This window comes from Triturus cristatus, chromosome 2_1 (genome assembly GCF_964204655.1).
Source record: "Triturus cristatus chromosome 2_1, aTriCri1.1, whole genome shotgun sequence".
In the NCBI taxonomy this organism is placed as follows: domain Eukaryota; kingdom Metazoa; phylum Chordata; class Amphibia; order Caudata; family Salamandridae; genus Triturus; species Triturus cristatus.
The window spans coordinates 821,397,335-821,417,446 of NC_140581.1; the positions used below are offsets into that span (position 1 = coordinate 821,397,335).

General features: G+C 48.5%; 1 protein-coding gene across 1 annotated transcript in view; it reads left to right on the forward strand.

The window, feature by feature from the left end:
• The window catches only part of PRXL2C (peroxiredoxin like 2C), a 71,046-nt gene extending 51,545 nt beyond the window's left edge, over window positions 1-19,501 (forward strand). The window contains exon 6 of the mRNA XM_085632851.1: window positions 18,732-19,501. Coding sequence (XP_085488977.1) covers window positions 18,732-18,859 — 128 coding nt within the window. The 3' untranslated portion in view covers window positions 18,860-19,501. The remainder of the gene's footprint in view (window positions 1-18,731) is intronic.
• The last annotated feature ends 611 nt before the right edge of the window (window positions 19,502-20,112 follow it).

Sequence of the window (20,112 nt, forward strand, 5' to 3'; positions counted from 1 at the left end):
AATAATACCCTTGAGACATTGTTGTTTGTTACGTAGTATTGAGGAGGACAGCTGCTGTTCTAGGTTGCCAGCTTCCCTCAGTGGAATTATCCACTGACCCTTTTGTGGATCTTCACCAAGGTGAGACGGGTGTGGAGCCTTTACTCCCTTATAATGAGTTTCTGTTTGAACTTTTGTTAGGAGCTTGGGTGAAACCAGTAATGGGAGCTCCAGTTGACCAGGCATTAGCCCATAGGCATCGGCCTGTCTCCGTGGACCCAGTTTCTCTCTTGTGGCATCCCACCACAAAAGGGCTGGTTGTACAGGCTGCTATGGCTTCGCTGGACCCTAGTTTCCTTTCCTTGGTTCCAACAAATAAAAAGTCCAGATGGCTAGAACATTGTAGGACGAATATATTTTCTTCCGGCAGTTCAGCATTGAGGTTGTTAAACACGGCATGTGTTTTGGGCAGATTTTCTCATGCTTTATGTGACTCTGTCGTAGATCTGCAAGCCAGCAGGGAACTACAGCTTGTGGGACAAGATGGCCGGGAAGCAACTAAATTCACCATAAAATGTGGTATGGACACCACCGATCCCTTAGGTGGAGCTATAGCTCAGTCAATTGCACTGCAGAGACATACACATAGCCTGTCCAGGATAGCCTGAAAGATATGCCATTTGATGGTGTACATTCATTTGATGAACATGCTGATTCGGATTTACGGCGATTCAGAGCTCGTCATTGTAACAAAACCACCTAGACATGTTTTTGAATTATCTGGTTTCAACAAGTGTGGTGTTTCTGCTTGAAGCAGGGGTTTATGGCTGTTTAGAGAACCTTGTGGCTTTTACACATTTTTTCATGACCCTTAGTTTCTGTCATTCAGTATAATAGGAAAACTATGGGGCAGCTATTCTGTAGAATTCTTTTAAGAGAAGTCTTATTCTTTAAAGTATATTCCACAATAAGTTGATTTCTTAATTATTATTGACTACTTGGTGCAGAAGTCCTGACTTTCTTCTTCAGTGCTGTCGAGGACAGTTTTTCAGCTGTTTATTTGTGTTGAGTTTTTAATTCAGGCCTGATACATAGGTCTTGCAGTTTGCTTTACTCTGAAGAAGAGCTCAAGCTCAAGAGTTGATACCTTTATAGTATGTACCATACTCTATGTGGAGTATATTTTGTATACAATGGTGAGCATTTCTAATATGCTTGTAGAACAGGGATTTCTCTGCTTACGTACTGTTGGTGCCAGCTGCCAGCAAAAACAACATTACACCCTCAGAGGAGCTGTGTAACAACCTCGCCCACATCTACCACAACAAGATCGCAACCATATACAGAAACTTCGGACAGCAACCCACATCTACCACAGATACACCACTACCGTAACTGACACGACACGAATCACACACTGATCACCTGGAACATCCTCTTAACCCAGGACACCACCTCCACCAGTAAATCCATTTACTCGGAAGCTCCCACAAACCTGTGCCCACACCACATCTTCAAATTCGGGAACCAAAGGATCGGCCAGGAACTCGCCACCCTACTGAACACCTCTATCACCACCTTTCATGACTCAGCCCGGGACACTGGCATGTGTCAGGGACTCTGGCAGCGACTGGTGCCAGGGAAGACAAAGTAGACAGAATACTGGGTACAGAGCTGCCCAAGATCACACAGCGAGTCAAAGGAGAAAGGGAATCCTAAGAGGAAGCTCTGTACAAGAGAATAGGAGAGTTAAGGCTCAGAAAGTACAGGCCCTCCGAGGTGATTTAGCATTCAGAAAAACTACACACAGGACGGATATGCAAGACATATATATAAAACAACATTAACAATAAAGAGAATGTGAGGTAAAGCACTTGGGAGCTCCACACGGTAAGACTGAAGCTCAGTAAGTTCCTCACCCAAAATTGCTGTTACAGATACTAACTGCAAATACCCACATATAGGATATGCATGCAAAGGTAGGGTTTGTGGAGCTGATACCTATGGTGATGTTATAATGTAACTCAAAGACAACACTCACAGTGAACAAGAAACACCACCTAGTTTGTCAGCTGTGCCCACGGATACTGGCGATCAAACAGGAACACACAAGGCAGTAACAGCAAGGGGGTAGAACTAAACACAAGCTCTATAGACAAGGAGCGATCAAGGAGGAGTGTTTAATAGGAAAGGAAGTAACTCACAGGACACACATCTGGCTGCAAGAAGCAAGGTCAGGTGTGCAAAAAATGTAATCTAACACGCGTACAGCCCAATATATAGGATCATGAACCACTTGCAAGTATGTCCGCTAATGCATCTGCAAAATCAGTTTCATGTCAGGCTATTTTAGTTTTCTGTGCAGCGGTAAATCGCAGTAATTCATCCTTGGATATTTAACAGAGGTCTACAGTTTTGACTTTAAGCTGTTTTAAAATAATAGCTGAGCCTTCCCGGTCTTGGCAAAACATGACAAATGAATAACCTTAAAGCCAGGTGGACAGGCGTAACCAATATCTGATAGCGATAAAGTCATTTGTCCAGGTTTCCGTAGTAAAAGGTCTAGACTAGAGGAAATTCGAAAATCTTGTATCTTAATAGCATGTTTTACCATCGACCTAGTAGTGTGGATTAGGCCAGCTTTTTTGTGTGATCCCTTCTTACCCATGGTAGAAGCTAAAACACTTGTTTTAGGGCTCAAGACTCTGCGACCTGGATTATAATTATTCTCTCTGAGCCTACGTTTTGAAATGAAGTCAGCAGCAGTCAATCTTCTCTAAATCAAAATGCATAAATATACTGTAGGCACCAGCTATGAAAAGTAGCAAGTGACGATCTGGAAAGGTCTGTAGTGCCATCGGAGCCAGCGCATTTCTCACCAGCACATTTGCAGCTCCACTCCCATGCTGAACCACATTTTCATTGCCATATTGTACAAAATCAAAAATTAAGGGCCTGATTTAGATTTCAGCGGGCAGATTACTTCGTCCCAAATCTGAAGTATTTCCTGTTCGACATATTCCAAGTGCCATTGGATATAATGCACTTGTAATACTGCGGATGGGATATCTGTCACATTTGTGATTGAGTAACCCGTCTGCCGACCTCTAATCAGACCCTTAGTCACTGCAAGTAACTGGCCAGGTCCACTAAACACCATGTTGGTAGGTAGATGGCTCCACCTACTCTTGATGCAACTCTTTCTTAGGGCAAAGTGAGAAAAGCTCCAAGGATGTCTATTTTTCCATAAGGTGGTGACAAAATGCTTATAGCAAAAACAAGGATCAGGCACATCTGATGCCTTTTCCCCTTGTCTGTCATCCGTTCAGTGAATTACGTATTACAAACTTGATGCACCAGACATAGAGTTAAGGAGGGTATGTGCTTCACACTCCAGCACTTCACCAAGCAAAATGGGAGATGTATTGAAATTCCATACGTCAAAGCATGGCTCTAGAAGCAAATTTAAAGTAATGAGAAATTAAATGCTTAGGGACTGACCGATAGTTTGTGGTGAATGTATTATTACTGGGTGATGAAGTGGCTGACATATTTGGAGCTAAGTACACAATGTAACAACATGGGTTTAATGATAAATAAACCTACTTTTATTGCAGGTTGTGAACATCTGTTCTCTGCATCAAGACAATTGTATTCCTTTCCTCCAGTTAAATAGTAATGTCATACTTAATGTGTTCCATCTGTTTCAGTGCATTTAATTTCCAGGCAACTAGTACAAATGTTGTAAAAAATGTATATCCAGTATGTGTGTCACGATAATGCAATATTAGTTTATAAAAAAGCAGAGGTATTGTTCAGTGGTTTACATTGTGTCTGTCAGCTTGTGGGTAATAACTAGAGTAGGCACACTATTGAAACCTTATAACTTTAATTGTTTGTATTATTTACTATCACTTGCTCACCAGGATTGCTACTTCCCCAAAACAAGTATTGGCAAAGCAAGTAGGCCTGGCTTTAATATGCTGACGTAGACACACACAAATATTAGCATGTGTTAGCACAGTAAATCACACCAAATGTTGATGCACATAAAAGAGAATATAACTTGAGTGATCCCTGCAATTCAATAACAAGTCACACCAGAGAGCCTGTGATCATCTCAAACCTCGCAGAACATGTAATTCCATTCTGTGATAGCCAACATAACTATTTCAAGATGTGCCGCAGTCTGGAATGACCTTAAATCTCCTAGACCTTACTGTATAAAATTAATGACAATGTGTGAGTTTGTAGCTGGAGTATAGTACTTTCATTCTTTCAATTCATGTATAATCTCATCAGGGTGGATGAAGTTCTTTGCGAAGTTAGGAAATGGCAAGACTTGGAATGTTTGCACATACCGTTGTACTACAAGCCGTTATTGTAAGTCCCTCTTGAATCAAGCGTAAGTCCTTGAAGAATCTTCCTCAAAGATACAGTACCACAGCCATAACTAGATTTCCTCTTGAGTCAGAATGTAGTTGAACAGACTTTCACAAAGGTGCAGTACCTCCAGCCATTACTAAATCAGACTCAAGGCTCTGCTGTACCGGGCTGCAGTAGCCTAGGCCTGGATGTCCCATAGGAATCTTCAGGTAGCACCCAAGTGGTTACACCAGTTCTGCTGCTGCTTGTGCTCGGCAGAAGGTAGTGTATCTGAAAAGCATCAGAGCCTCCCTAGACTCAGAGATGAGAAAGCAACGAGGCAGAGCAGAACATGTTACTAGTAATTAAGCCATCAATTTGCTAGTCTCTGTAAATAGTTAAAAAAAAGAGTTGGCCTCTTTTGGCGCTGGTGCGTAGAGCCACTCGCTTGGGGACCGGAGCGCGGATGGAAGGGGACCGCCTACATCGCCCTTAGTGCATCGCATGTTCGTGGGACACCTGGTGCTAAATCATTCGTAGACGACCTGATTCGGATTTTAGTCGACGTTTTGTCTCTATGTTACAGGGGCTCCAAGAGAAAACAAATGCTTGGATCCTCCTTAATGGCTCACTTTCTGAGAATTTCTCCAAATCAGGGGGTACTAGGTAGGGCTGCTCCTTCACCCCATTATTGTTTAATATCTATATCTATATTGAGCCACTTGCACAGCTCCTGCGCACTGATGGGCAGGCCATTCCCTTCACGGCATCGCAGTTCAACAACAGAATTGCACCGTATGTGGATGACCTAATAATCTACACCTCAAGCACTATCCCTAGGGTGGAGTTTCTGGTAAAGGAGTTTGGGGCCTTCTCAGACTATTTAGTGAACAATGTGAAGTCGGAGGTGATGTAATGGAATACACCAGTCTGGAAAGGGAAAGTGCAAGCTAAGATTAGTTATCTGGGTATCACGATCTTAAACCCTTTGGAGGCTATCCCGAAGTTCAACTTGGAGAGGGTGCGAAAGAAGGTGGACAGTTTACTGTCTGGATGGAGGAACCTCCCACTCACAATATATGGGCGAGTATATTTTGTCAAAATGGTGATATTACCCAAACTCACTTATATGTTTAAGTGTATTCCTGTAACTTTCCCAGCCTCAGTATTGGATAGGATTCTGGAAAAAATAGGAGGCTTCATATGGGCGTCTAGGGGGGCCAGGCTTGCATGGAAAAAGCTATGCTGTAGGTTAGAGAAGGGGGGCTCGGCCACCCAAATTTGAAGCTTTATTGTATGGCCTTTTAGTTAAAAAACTGCAGGATTCTTCTGGGTAAACCAGTGGCGTCAACATGGGGGGCAGTGCTGGGAGAGATGGTAAGGGAGAGTGGTTCCAAAGGATTCTTGTGTAAATTTGGTGCAAAGAAATGTTTTAAGAAGGTTCGCTTGAAGGTCTTGAAGGTGGCTCTCCTCCTCTGGCTCGGGGTGAATAAGGGATTGGATATGGGTTACTACTCAGATTTCTCACCAATTTGGGACTCCCCGGTCACCCCAGAGTGTCTGAAGGATGGACTGAGAGCTCCCCTGCGGGGGGCAGGGATTAAGGTTTGGGGGGAGCTAATAACAACTCAGGGCATTCTCCCTTGGGAAGGTTTAGCAGCTAAGACCCAGAACTCCCTTTCTAGATTTAAATATATTCAGCTGGCTTCTTGGTTCACAGCCAGTTTAGAGGAGATAGGCGGAGTGTGGGAGACCGAGTCAGAATTGCACGATGGAGCTCCAAAGGCTAAAGAGGAGGCTCAGAGGTATTGGAAGCTGCATGACCCAGAGGATAGAAAATTGAAGGCCCCGTACTCAGTCTTGGAAGAAGATATCAATGAGACCGATGCATAAAAAGTCTGGGAAAGATCTTAAAAATTACTTTACTCAGTTGAAACATAATCACTTCTTCACTATCATTAGACTGTTTTGGACTCCTCAAAAGATTGCTAAGTTTGTACAGTAACCTACCTCCAGATGTTCTAGGTGTGGCCTTCTAAAAGCGGTTGACTAACATGTTTTTTTTTACATGCCTAGAGATTAAATCTTTCTGGCGAATCGTTGAGGAGGTGGTTGGGGATATCCTCTGGACAAATATAAGCTTGAGCCCAACTCTGGTCTTAATGGGGTGAACATTTCTCCCAGAAAATTGCAGTTATGGTTACAGCAGGCTTTGCTATTTTATCTGATCATTTTGGCTAGGAGGGAGATTTGTAAACGATGGACAGACTTGATATCCCCAAGAATAGGGGACTGGCTTCAAGCAGTCAGCTATAATTGTCGAATGGATATGGTCGGTAGACCTGGAGGGGCTAAGGAAAAGAAAATCTGGGCTGACTACCTAAGGTGGGCCGATATGAGGGTTGAATAGGCAATCTAATGAGGAGCGGTTCTATGATTACACCTGGACACAGCCATAAACCAGAGATCTGTTCTAGGCTGAGTGGCATGAGCCAGTGACTGTATGCAATAGGCTAAGGGTCGTCAAGTGTTTACTGAAGGCACCTTACGTTGCAATAATGATGATATGAGTACATAAAAAAATAATTCAATAATAAAGAGGTGTTCCTGTTTGATTGCACCTGGTGCTCATGTCAGTGTTTGTTGAATTCTATCCTGGTATTGAGACCCTGTGAGTGCTCCAAGTCTGTTGGCTGTCATAGTTTGCTTTTTATGCAGTCATGTTATCTTAGGAGGATGCCATGGTTCTTTATGCAGCCAAAGTAGGTGCTGCTTCGCCCAAGGGGAGTGTGCGGAAGCCTTGAGTGTCAAAGATGCCACCAACATTGTTCATGCGGCTGAAGATGCTGTCGCAGTGGGCATGCCTCCTCCTTTAAACACAGGTGAATCGTGAAGTCTGGCCCCAAGATGAGTGCAGTGGGTGAAGCACTTCCAAATCTACATTGACCCTGTTTGCAACACAGATGAAAGAGCGCTTGTTTTCTCTAACTCCCAGAACATTGTCTTGGAACTCTTTGGGTGACACTGGCACTTGTACAGAATTAAAGTAGACTTTGTCAGAATATGTTCAGCTCATAGCTGCATGTGAATCCCCCAGTTCAGGGGGAAAGACTCTTTCAGGAGCGTAAGCAACTTGAAGACTGTGTGACCCTAGCTTGTACAGGTCTCTCGGCACATGGTTTGGCTGAAGTAATGTATAAACAACATACTGTGGACGGCTGTAGTGATTGTTCTCTTGCATCAAACACTTGTGCACATAAGAGCCAAGAGGAGACTGGCCCTGCTGTGGATAACGTCATCCCGTCTTGACACTACCCGCCACTTCAAGATAAATACAATGCATCTAACAGAAAAGGACATCTCCACCTTTACCATTCCAGATCAGCCCACGGTTCCTGTGAAAACCAGAACCTTTGCAAAGAAAAACAAAACGGATCCTTCATGAATATCACAACCCCAAGCGAGATAACTAACTGAAATGGGATCTGGCAGCAGCTCTCCTATACATTGAGAGCATACGCCACCATGCATTGCAAAAATATTCTTTAGCCACAAGAGTCTTGTTACTGAGGATGATGACATCAGAGAACTGGTACAGGACATTGACAGTATAAATTGTCTTGTTTCGTTGATGCAGGAGCCAGCATCAATATGATGATAGGCACTAAGTTTGACAAGTTACAAAATGTCTTCTGCTTTACGCCAGTATACACATGTGTGCCTTTGGCTTGCAAAAGTTGTCCTCAAACCACATTATTTTGTGATGTCAGACAAGGTGAATTAACAAAAATTGTGATTGCAGATATAGACTGCATCCTGAGTTTCATATGGCAGGTACTATGCCAATTAATTGTACAAACTGAGACACCTGAGTGTTCCAGTGTCACCACACCATTTCCTGAACTCTTCTATGGAATGGGTAAACTCAAAAGAAAACCGATTCGCCTGTACATAGATGAAAATGTCATGCCAGTAACTTAGTATTTCAGAGGGGAGATCTTTCAACATCTAAAAGCAAGTTCAGGCTGCGATCAATCGCCATATTTCATAGGACATCATTGATACCATCAGGGGTCCGGCCTTTTTTTTTTTTTTTAAACCTTTATTACAATTCCGAAAAGATACAAGTATGGGCCTACAACCAACAGGCCGGCCGCTAAACGCAGTGTAAACATAGGCACGACTTAACATGCACATCAATGAAGCAGCAAAAGAGTTACTAAAGTGCTAATCATCGCAGTCAGCCACAGCCGCAGTCCCTAAACAAACAGGAAAGGTTTCATATTTTTTAAAAACAGAAAACATCAAACTCACAAGGCAGAGGAGGTTAATGGCAGAAACATGTGCTCCTCGTATCGAGGGAGTAAACCAACCCGGGTAGACAGAGGGGGGGGGAGGGGGCAAGGCAGAAGCGACAAAGTCGCATGTCGCAGGAGCATACAGGAATGCGGGGGCTAGGGAGACAGAGCGGCGTCCATCTCACGCGTCTGGGGCGGGGCGCAAATACCTCCACGATAGGAGTTCCAGGGACCCCACACCTTAATCCACTTCCCAGGCTTGCCTCTCGCCACATACACCGTTTTCTCTCTAAACATACACCAGTCCATGTGTTCCTTCCACTCGGAGACCGTTGGCGGCCTCTGGGAGCCCCACAGTCGTGCGATGTCACGCTTCGCTATCATGTAGCCTAGGGTCACCCATTACGTCTGCGTCACATTGTAATCAGTCGGCTCCCAGACATTCAGCAAGCATCTACGTGCCTCCGGTAACAAGGCAACATGCGTGACTTCTTCCAACACCGCATGCACTCTGCACCAAAACCGAGTCACCTCCGGACACTCCCACAAGATATGGAGAAAAGTCCCCAGTAGCCCACAGCCTCGCTTACACAAACCATTCACCGAATACCCCATACGCATCAGGCCGGGCCCCGTGACGTACACTCTATGCAGTATCTTAAGCTGGACGAACCGCAATCGGGCCGGGATAGCCACCTCTTTCGGGGAGGCCACCGCTGACACCCAATCCTCGTTGTCCAGTTCTATACCGTCTGCAATCCATGTCTCCCGCAATGAGGCCAGCAAACCCATTCGGTCATTGATAAGCTTTTTATAAATCAATGAAATGGTGCTATCCGGCACATAGCCGTCCAATATTCTGTCTTCCAACGGGGAATGCTCCGGAATAGCCGCCACGTCTGAGAACACGGAACACAAGGCATGATGAACTTGAACATACCGATAGTATTCCCTATCATTCAACTGGTTTTCCGTTTTCAGCATGTCGAACGTCTTGAATTTCCCTTTCGTCCAGAGATCCCCTACCGTGCTGATACCAATCGTATCCCACTTCTCGAAGCCTTTCGTAGTATACAGACAACCCAAACGCTGGGACGCGTACAATGGCGTAGCCCGAGTCAAGCGATCCCTCCACCCCATCGCCGCATTTGCTGCATGCCACACCTGCACTGCGACCCGCGTCGGGCCCGTCAACCGCGCATCAAGGGACCCCGAGTATAGTGCTCGATTATAGTCTCCGCCTGGCAGTAGCAATTTGTCCATCTCAAAAGCCGGGTTCAAAGCAGGGCCATACATCCCGTGATTGACGGCAGCCAACTGGGAGGCCCAGTAATATCGCTTAATGTCAGGGAGGGCGACCCCCCCGTCATACCACGGTAGGGTCAGTTTAGCAAGAGCAATCCGCGGCCGCCCATCCCAAAACAATCGACGCTGGAGACACTCCACCTCCCGAAAATAACGGGCCGGCACTACGTCCATAGTATTCTGCAGGGCGTACAAAAAACGTGGTAGCGACATCATTTTGAACAATGCTGCCCGGCCGAGCGGCGAGAGCGGCAGCCGCCGCCAACCCACCACATCCGCCCTTAGGCGCTGAAGGGGGGGAGAAGATTCCGTTCATACCGGGCCACCGGATCCAGGGTTATAAAGATACCCAAATATGTGAACCCCGACTCCGCAATCTGGATAGGGCACCCCCGCGGAAGGGGGGGGGCCTCCCCGGAGAGAACGTATACACAAGACTTAGCCCAGTTAATTACCAATCCGGAGTTGCGACCAAAGGAGCTCAACACATCCACCAATACAATGAGCGATTTACGCGGAGATGCAAGATACAAGAGGATATCGTCCGCATATAGGGAAACACGATCCTCGTATTCCGGCGTCCTTCTAAGGCCACGTATCGAGGGGTGCCACCGCAACCATTCCGCAAGGGGCTCCAAGCAAAGCGCAAAGAGAAGAGGCGATAGTGGACATCCCTGTCTGGTGCCCCTACCCAAAACAAAGGGAGCCGACACCCGTTCGTTGACCACTACCTGTGCCAGTGGGTTGTCATAAAGCAATTTCACCCAACCGATAAACCCCGGGCCGAACCCAAACTTCGCCAACGCCGCCCAGATGTATGGCCATTCCAAGGTGTCGAACGCCATGGTAGCGTCCAAGGACGCCAAGATGGCCGGCTCACGAATGAATGGGGCGCGAGCAAGGATGCCATGCAGTCGCCGCAGGTTCAAAGCGGTATTGCGATGGGGTATAAAACCGGATTGATCCTGATGAATCAGGTCGCCCACAACCCGGATCAGACGATTGGCCAGTACCTTGGCGAGGATTTTGGGCTCCGCGTTTAACAAAGAGATAGGCCTGTAAGAAGTACACCGATCCCGCGGCTTCCCTTCCTTGTGGATAACAACAATAGTAGCAAGACGTTGGTCAGAAGGGAGGGAGCCCGCCGCCCGAGCCTCAAGGAACATGTCCGGGAGATACGGGGCAATCGCATCTGGGCGCAGCTTATACAGTTCGATGGGAAGTCCGTTAGGACCCATGGCCTTACCCGAGGCAATGGAACGAATGGCCAAAGCAATCTCATCTGGCGATAGGGCCGCATCCATCAATACTTTATCCTCATCAGATAGGGAAGGCAGAGTAATGTCTCGAAGCAGCAGTCGAGAGTCTTCCTCCGATCGCTCTGAGACCGGAGAGTAGACCCCGTGAAAATACTCCGCAAAGCAATCAACAATGTCACCGGGGTCCGTCACACGCACACCATCCACCCTCTCAATCTCTGGCACCACTCGACTCGCTCTTTCCTTCTTATCCAACCAGGCAATCAACTTCCCGGCCTTATCACCCATATCGTACAATCGCCCCTGTTGCTCCCTGCTCATACTCCTAGCAGATTCAGTAACCAGCGCCTTATAGTCGGCCTGCTTAAGCTCCAGCACATGCAGTCTGTCATCCGTAACACCTTGCTCCAACTCACTCTCCAACTCGGTGATCTCATTTTCTAGCCGAACAACCTCCTGCGCCTCGCATTTTTTGGTATGGGAAATGAGAGATAAGCCTGGCCCCGGAGCACCGTCTTAAAGGCCTCCCAAAGGGAGATGGCGGAAGACACCGATCCCACGTTATCATTAAAATAGTGTTCCAAAGACTTAACCAGGTCTGCACGGATCGTGGGGTTTCGTAGGTACCAGGGGTTGATCGGCGCCACCCTCCCCTCCGCCCCCAAGGCGATATCTAGGTGTAGCAAAAGAGGGGAGTGATCAGATATACCGCGTGCCAAGTGTCGCACTTCCCCGATCATACCAGCTTGGGCCGCAGGCACTAGCATATAGTCAAGCCTCGAAAGACTACCGTGGGCCCCAGAGTGGAAGGTATATTGCGCCTGTCCAGGGTGTTTCAACCGCCAGCAGTCTATCAGTCCCAGGGTATCCAAAAAGCCCCGCAGCCAGTTCTGGGCCCGAGGGAGGTCCCTAGGGGGGTGTCGATCTTCAACTCCGGAAACCACTGCGTTAAAATCCCCCCCCAAGACCAAACCCCCCCCCCGGAAGCCCAAGTAGCAGGCGCCCCAAATCAGCAAAGGTGGCCGTCTGCAGGCCCGGCGGAACGTAGACCGCGACCAGCGAAATCAATCTACCCTCCCACCTCCCCACAAGCGCAGTGTAGCACCCTCTGTCGTCGTGGAGCACCTCATCCACCACCAGCGGGAGAGAGGTCCTGACTAAAATGCCCACTCCCCTCGAGCCAGAGGTGAAACCAGAATGGGCCAGGAGGCGATATCCTCGTCTGTTCATGGCATGAAAAGAGTTCCCTATGAGGTGCGTTTCCTGCAAGAACACAATGTCAGGCGAAATACGTTTCAAGAACTGCAGGACTACCCCCCGCTTTATCCTGTCCCCCAGCCCATTCACATTCCAGGAAAGAAGTCTCAGTCCCCTACCCCCCATCCCTCCCAGCACAAAGTATCCCCCTCCCGGGGAGCACAATCATAATAGCACAGCGAAAAATATTACCCCGCCTTGTGAAACAAACAAACAAACCCCAACCCCCCCCCCCCCCATCAACCCCAACAAAACTCTCCCCTCCCTGCACCCCTGCGTGAGCCCGAACAGCCCCCCCAACATGCAGTGTGCCTGTCGCCCCAATATGGAAAAAGGACAAGAAAAAACCCCAGAAGGAGGAAAGGGCCCCAGCAAGCCCCCCGCAACCTCCAAATACCACGGGGCAAATCGTTACAAACTGGAGTCCAGTGCAGCCACAGGTGCAAAACGTTACCAATACAGTCCATCACCAGGATCACAGTTCCACAAGGCATGATGAACTTGAACATACCGATAGTATTCCCTATCATTCAACTGGTTTTCCGTTTTCAGCATGTCGAACGTCTTGAATTTCCCTTTCGTCCAGAGATCCCCTACCGTGCTGATACCAATCGTATCCCACTTCCCGAAGCCTTTCGTAGTATACAGACAACCCAAACGCTGGGACGCGTACAATGGCGTAGCCCGAGTCAAGCGATCCCTCCACCCCATCGCCGCATTTGCTGCATGCCACACCTGCACTGCGACCCACGTCGGGCCCGTCAACCGCGCATCAAGGGACCCCGAGTATAGTGCTCGATTATAGTCTCCGCCTGGCAGTAGCAATTTGTCCATCTCAAAAGCCGGGTTCAAAGCAGGGCCATACATCCCGTGATTGACGGCAGCCAACTGGGAGGCCCAGTAATATCGCTTAATGTCAGGGAGGGCGACCCCCCCCGTCATACCACGGTAGGGTCAGTTTAGCAAGAGCAATCCGCGGCCGCCCATCCCAAAACAATCGACGCTGGAGACACTCCACCTCCCGAAAATAACGGGCCGGCACTACGTCCATAGTATTCTGCAGGGCGTACAAAAAACGTGGTAGCGACATCATTTTGAACAATGCTGCCCGGCCGAGCGGCGAGAGCGGCAGCCGCCGCCAACCCACCACATCCGCCCTTAGGCGCTGAAGGGGGGGGAGAAGATTCCGTTCATACCGGGCCACCAGATCCAGGGTTATAAAGATACCCAAATACGTGAACCCCGACTCCGCAATCGGGATAGGGCACCCCCGCGGAAGGGGGGGGGCCTCCCCGGAGAGAACGTATACACAAGACTTAGCCCAGTTAATTACCAATCCGGAGTTGCGACCAAAGGAGCTCAACACATCCACCAATACAATGAGCGATTTACGCGGAGATGCAAGATACAAGAGGATATCGTCCGCATATAGGGAAACACGATCCTCGTATTCCGGCGTCCATCTAAGGCCACGTATCGAGGGGTGCCACCGCAACCATTCCGCAAGGGGCTCCAAGCAAAGCGCAAAGAGAAGAGGCTCTAGTGGACATCCCTGTCTGGTGCCCCTACCCAAAACAAAGGGAGCCGACACCCGTTCGTTGACCACTACCTGTGCCAGTGGGTTGTCATAAAGCAATTTCACCCAACCGATAAACCCCGGGCCGAACCCAAACTTCGCCAACGCCGCCCAGATGTATGGCCATTCCAAGGTGTCGAACGCCATGGTAGCGTCCAAGGACGCCAAGATGGCCGGCTCACGAATGAATGGGGCGCGAGCAAGGATGCCATGCAGTCGCCGCAGGTTCAAAGCGGTATTGCGATGGGGTATAAAACCGGATTGATCCTGATGAATCAGGTCGCCCACAACCCGGATCAGACGATTGGCCAGTACCTTGGCGAGGATTTTGGGCTCCGCGTTTTTGACAAAGAGATAGGCCTGTAAGAAGTACACCGATCCCGCGGCTTCCCTTCCTTGTGGATAACAACAATAGTAGCAAGACGTTGGTCAGAAGGGAGGGAGCCCGCCGCCCGAGCCTCAAGGAACAAATCCCGGAGATACGGGGCAATCGCATCTGGGCGCAGCTTATACAGTTCGATGGGAAGTCCGTTAGGACCCATGGCCTTACCCGAGGCAATGGAACGAATGGCCAAAGCAATCTCATCTGGCGATAGGGCCGCATCCATCAATACTTTATCCTCATCAGATAGGGAAGGCAGAGTAATGTCTCGAAGCAGCAGTCGAGAGTCTTCCTCCGATCGCTCTGAGACCGGAGAGTAGACCCCGTGAAAATACTCCGCAAAGCAATCAACAATGTCACCGGGGTCCGTCACACGCACACCATCCACCCTCTCAATCTCTGGCACCACTCGACTCGCTCTTTCCTTCTTATCCAACCAGGCAATCAACTTCCCGGCCTTATCACCCATATCGTACAATCGCCCCTGTTGCTCCCTGCTCATACTCCTAGCAGATTCAGTAACCAGCGCCTTATAGTCGGCCTGCTTAAGCTCCAGCACATGCAGTCTGTCATCCGTAACACCTTGCTCCAACTCACTCTCCAACTCGGTGATCTCATTTTCTAGCCGAACAACCTCCTGCGCCTCGCATTTTTTGGTATGGGAAATGAGAGATAAGCCTGGCCCCGGAGCACCGTCTTAAAGGCCTCCCAAAGGGAGATGGCGGAAGACACCGATCCCACGTTATCATTAAAATAGTGTTCCAAAGACTTAACCAGGTCTGCACGGATCGTGGGGTTTCGTAGGTACCAGGGGTTGATCGGCGCCACCCTCCCCTCCGCCCCCAAGGCGATATCTAGGTGTAGCAAAAGAGGGGAGTGATCAGATATACCGCGTGCCAAGTGTCGCACTTCCCCGATCATACCAGCTTGGGCCGCAGGCACTAGCATATAGTCAAGCCTCGAAAGACTACCGTGGGCCCCAGAGTGGAAGGTATATTGCGCCTGTCCAGGGTGTTTCAACCGCCAGCAGTCTATCAGTCCCAGGGTATCCAAAAAGCCCCGCAGCCAGTTCTGGGCCCGAGGGAGGTCCCTAGGGGGGTGTCGATCTTCAACTCCGGAAACCACTGCGTTAAAATCCCCCCCCCAAGACCAAAACCCCCCCCGGAAGCCCAAGTAGCAGGCGCCCCAAATCAGCAAAGGTGGCCGTCTGCAGGCCCGGCGGCACGTAGACCGCGACCAGCGAAATCAATCTACCCTCCCACCTCCCCACCAGCGCAGTGTAGCACCCTCTGTCGTCGTGGAGCACCTCATCCACCACCAGCGGGAGAGAGGTCCTGACTAAAATGCCCACTCCCCTCGAGCCAGAGGTGAAACCAGAATGGGCCAGGAGGCGATATCCTCGTCTGTTCATGGCATGAAAAGAGTTCCCTATGAGGTGCGTTTCTTGCAAGAACACAATGTCCGGCGAAATACGTTTCAAGAACTGCAGGACTACCCCCCGCTTTATCCTGTCCCCCAGCCCATTCACATTCCAGGAAAGAAGTCTCAGTCCCCTACCCCCCATCCCTCCCAGCACAAAGTATCCCCCTCCCGGGGAGCACAATCATAATAGCACAGCGAAAAATATTACCCCGCCTTGTGAAACAAACAAACAAACCCCAACACCCCCCCCCATCAACCCCAACAAAACTCCCCCCTCCCTGCACCCCTGCGTGAGCCCGAACAGCCCCCCCAACATGCAGTGTGCCTGTCGCCCCAATATGGAAAAAGGACAAGAAAAAACCCCAGAAGGAGGAAAGGGCCCCAGCAAGCCCCCCGCAACCTCCAAATACCACGGGGCAAATCGTTACAAACTGGAGTCCAGTGCAGCCACAGGTGCAAAACGTTACCAATACAGTCCATCACCAGGATCACAGTTCCATTCCTACTCCGTCAAACCCGCTCCGCTCTCCGCCATCCGACCCTCCCGATCCCGACTCTTGGGCAGGGCATCCAGCCACTCTCCCACTGCCTCTGGCCGGTCGAAGAAGTGGGAGCGACCATCCAACTCGACCCGCAGCCTAGCCGGGAACAGCATCGCATACTTGAACTCCATGTCTCTCAAGCGCCGTTTGATGGCCGAGAATCCCATCCGTTGCTTTTGAACCGCTTGTGTAAAGTCTGGGTAAAAGCTAACATTAGAGTTCTCAAATCGTAATGGCCCAGCCACCCTCGACGCCTGCAGGATAGCGTCTCTATCCCGAAAATTAAAAAGTCGGGCAATGATAGGCCGCGGGGGGCACCCACCTTGGGCGCACCCCCCGGGATCCTGTGGGCCCGTTCCACAGCGAAGAACTTGCTCAGCCCTTTGGGTGCTAGATGAGTCACCACTAGATCCTCCACAAAAAGATCCACAGCAGACTCCTCCGACCGTTCGGGCACGCCAATAATGCGGACGTTGTTCCGTCTGGCCCTGCCTTCGGAGTCCTCAAGGCGACGCTCGGTCAGGTCACTGGCGAGCTGCAACCTCCGCACCGTCGTCTGCAAGGCGGCCACATCTACCGTTAGGCTCGACGCTGCTTGGGTCAATGAGTCGACCCGGTCATTGGTTTTCGACAGGTCCGCTCTGACCAAGGTGACATCAATCAGCACCGAGTCCAATTTGTTAGCCAGAGTATCCAATTGCTGGTTCACAGTCACCTTCATCTCCTCAATGGCCCCCATGACATCCAACAGGGTCAATTCGGATGATGCGCCCGAGGCCTCCTTGGGCGGCTCAGGCGATTTACGCGATCCACTAGGGGATCCCTTTGGCTGTGCATAGCGGTCCATATTGTTGGCCTGGGAATATGCTCCCCTACGGGTAGATTTGGGTTTCAGTTTGTCGCCGTCCACTCTCGTCGTCATCGTCAGCGATCAGCAAGGTCAGCACCCTCCAGCACCCGGAGGAAGGCCAGGAGATCCGGGCCGCCAACTGAAAGTGGCCTGTTTACAGTTCAAGACTAGGCCTTGCACTCCGTACTCCGCGCAGCTCTCCCAATTTCCCACGCATCAGTCTCGGTAGCTTAACTCGAAACCAAAAGTGAAAGCACTGGGTCCGGGGCAGGCCCAGCCTGGCATGCCGCTGTTGTTCAATTCGCAGCCGGGCACCTCACCAACCCGAGTTCGGCACCAAGGCCGGAGAAGGCCGCAAACTTCAGATCGCCAAAAAACACGTTCCCGGAGTCCAATTTCGATTTGGAAAACGAGTGGCACCTTAGCGCAAGATCATAAACAAAAGCCCATCGAAAAAATCAGGATTATGACAGGATAGACGTGGGAGGGGTCCGGCCTTTTGGTTATCCCCTTTTGTTTCTGTGTCCGTTCTCTTTATCATCACATTTCAAAAACCTTTAAAATACATCAGTTCATGGTATGCACTGCACAAAGACCTATGTCTTAATAAAATAATGCTCTAGCCTCTTCGATGTCAATCACAGTCTCGCCTAACCAGAAATAGCATACTGTCAGGCTGAAAAAGTCTCTTGCTGGAGCGTGGGCCAACAAAAATGTTCACTTGTTTGTCTTTGGAAAGTCGTTAATGATTGTTACTGACCATCTTGCGCTCTTCACCATCTTTGGATAACTGAAAGTGAAAGTGCTGCCACAGATCAAGAGGTGGGGTCTTCACTTGCAGAAATAATGTTTCCAAATTCTGCACAGACCTAGAAAAGAACAAAACCTTGCTGACTCTATCCCCCACTTTCCATTACCCGACTGTTCTCCAGATCCATCCCTTGCCCAGGAGTACCTGTGGTTCCTGGTCCAACAGGTGTGCCTGGTAGTGCTCAACAAAAGGGAAATTATGGCTTCCTTCGATTTCAGTGCTTGGTTAAATCGTGATTTATTCCTGTCTGTGTAACAAACAATAAATCTTTAAAAAAATGCATTGTACAACTGGAAGGCTTTATTATTTAAAAAAACATCACTAGTTAAACAGTCATCTCATTGAATGTTCTTGAATTGCAATTTTTTATTGCAAGCATATGGCAGCCAGGTGGAGGCATATTTTCTTTTTTCCTTGTTATTTTTGTGGCATATGTTTGCATCTTTTTAAAAAATTAAGTTCCGCACCAGCCCGCCAAGATCAGACCCATTGGCTTTGCCAGTGTTTGTTTTAAAAATGTATTTTTTGAACGAAATCTCACTTTCAATATCTTCCAAGACAAAAGTATTTGACTTTCATGGTCTGTTTGAAATGTATATTTTTTTTTATTGTAAAAGTTCCAATTGTGTAGTTATATCAATACATCATATTTAATTATTAAATTGTACTTTTCTCTTTCTTCTAGGTAACAACATGCACTTCATGCACCTGGATAGCAACAGGCTGGACCACATGCCAATAAACTCCCTTTTGGATCAGGCTGGAGTTCAAAATGTGGATTTCAAGCCCAGACCTCGAATAATAGATGTGTGATTTGACACTGAATCCTGGCTTGGCAGACATCGTGTGTGATTTTAGATGGCGTCTTTACTGCATTCTACATCAACGAGGGCTCAACACAGAGAAAGACTGAGATGTTATTTTATGTTACTGAGTACAAAAGCAGAGAGAAATCATAAAATATATATTCACTATTTATTTTCTTAAATTTAGACGTTATTTATAACTTTTGCCCTAAATGCTGGCTGTAGTGGAGGGACCTAGTATAATCGAGGACGCTGCCTTTTCAAGAACTCTGTAGTGCATGGGTGACTCTTCGCTCTTCATCTCATTCTTGTGAGTGAGGTTTAGTGGTATTGTTGAGCCGTCTCTTGTCTTATTTACTTCGACAGCCAATATGGTTTGATTGTGTTCCCTTTCACATGGGCATAGCCCCAGCTGGTGGGGCTGGACTGTGCCTTGTGGTTGGGGTCATGCTTCGCAACCATACAGTGGTTTCCTGCCTTCATTGGCACAAATCACCTCAAAAACTACCCAACACGGCCAGAAGAGTTACCAATGCTTCAGACTGAATCAGACCTTCCCATCCATAACATTTTGATGGCTTATTCAGTAGAATGTTTTTTTCTTTCTGAACTAAATCCCAAAAATAAACTTATCCTGCTGCATCCATTATCAACTCTTCCCTCTTCCTCATCACCGAAGAGGTAAATCATCCCCAAAACATGGCGTCTAGCATGCAAAGCCGCTTTTTTCTCTTTTCCCAGATTCTTGCCCCTCAACTGGGCTCGCATGCTATGGGAGGAGCTGATCAAGAACAACACATATTGTTTTTTCCTATCTCTTATTAGGGTCCATCAGTGCTTTTGTGTGCAGGTAAGTGGTGCTACTTTTGATATTGTCCCTTTTGTCTTCTCCACATATAGAATGTATTTCAGACTGCAGACATTGCTACAAGACTGATGGGTCTGCACTGGAAGCTTGTGCTGTGAGCAGTTACTTGGGTCAAACGCCCTTGGCAGCTGTGGGTTGTGCCTTATGTGACTGTGGTGGGCTAGCATGGGCATACTTGCAGCACATTTATCCTTTTTCCTGGGCAGGACTCTCTTACATTGCTAGACTGTCAGGATTGTGCATGCTGGTTATCCGCGTGAGGCTGACGAGCTGCCATTTCAGAGTTTTTGGACGCAGCTATATGTATCCATAGTGCCTTCAAACGGAGGATGAGGTTCTACTTTTCACAGTTGGTGCGTACTTTTTTGTATTTTTTTATGGAGGAAAAACAT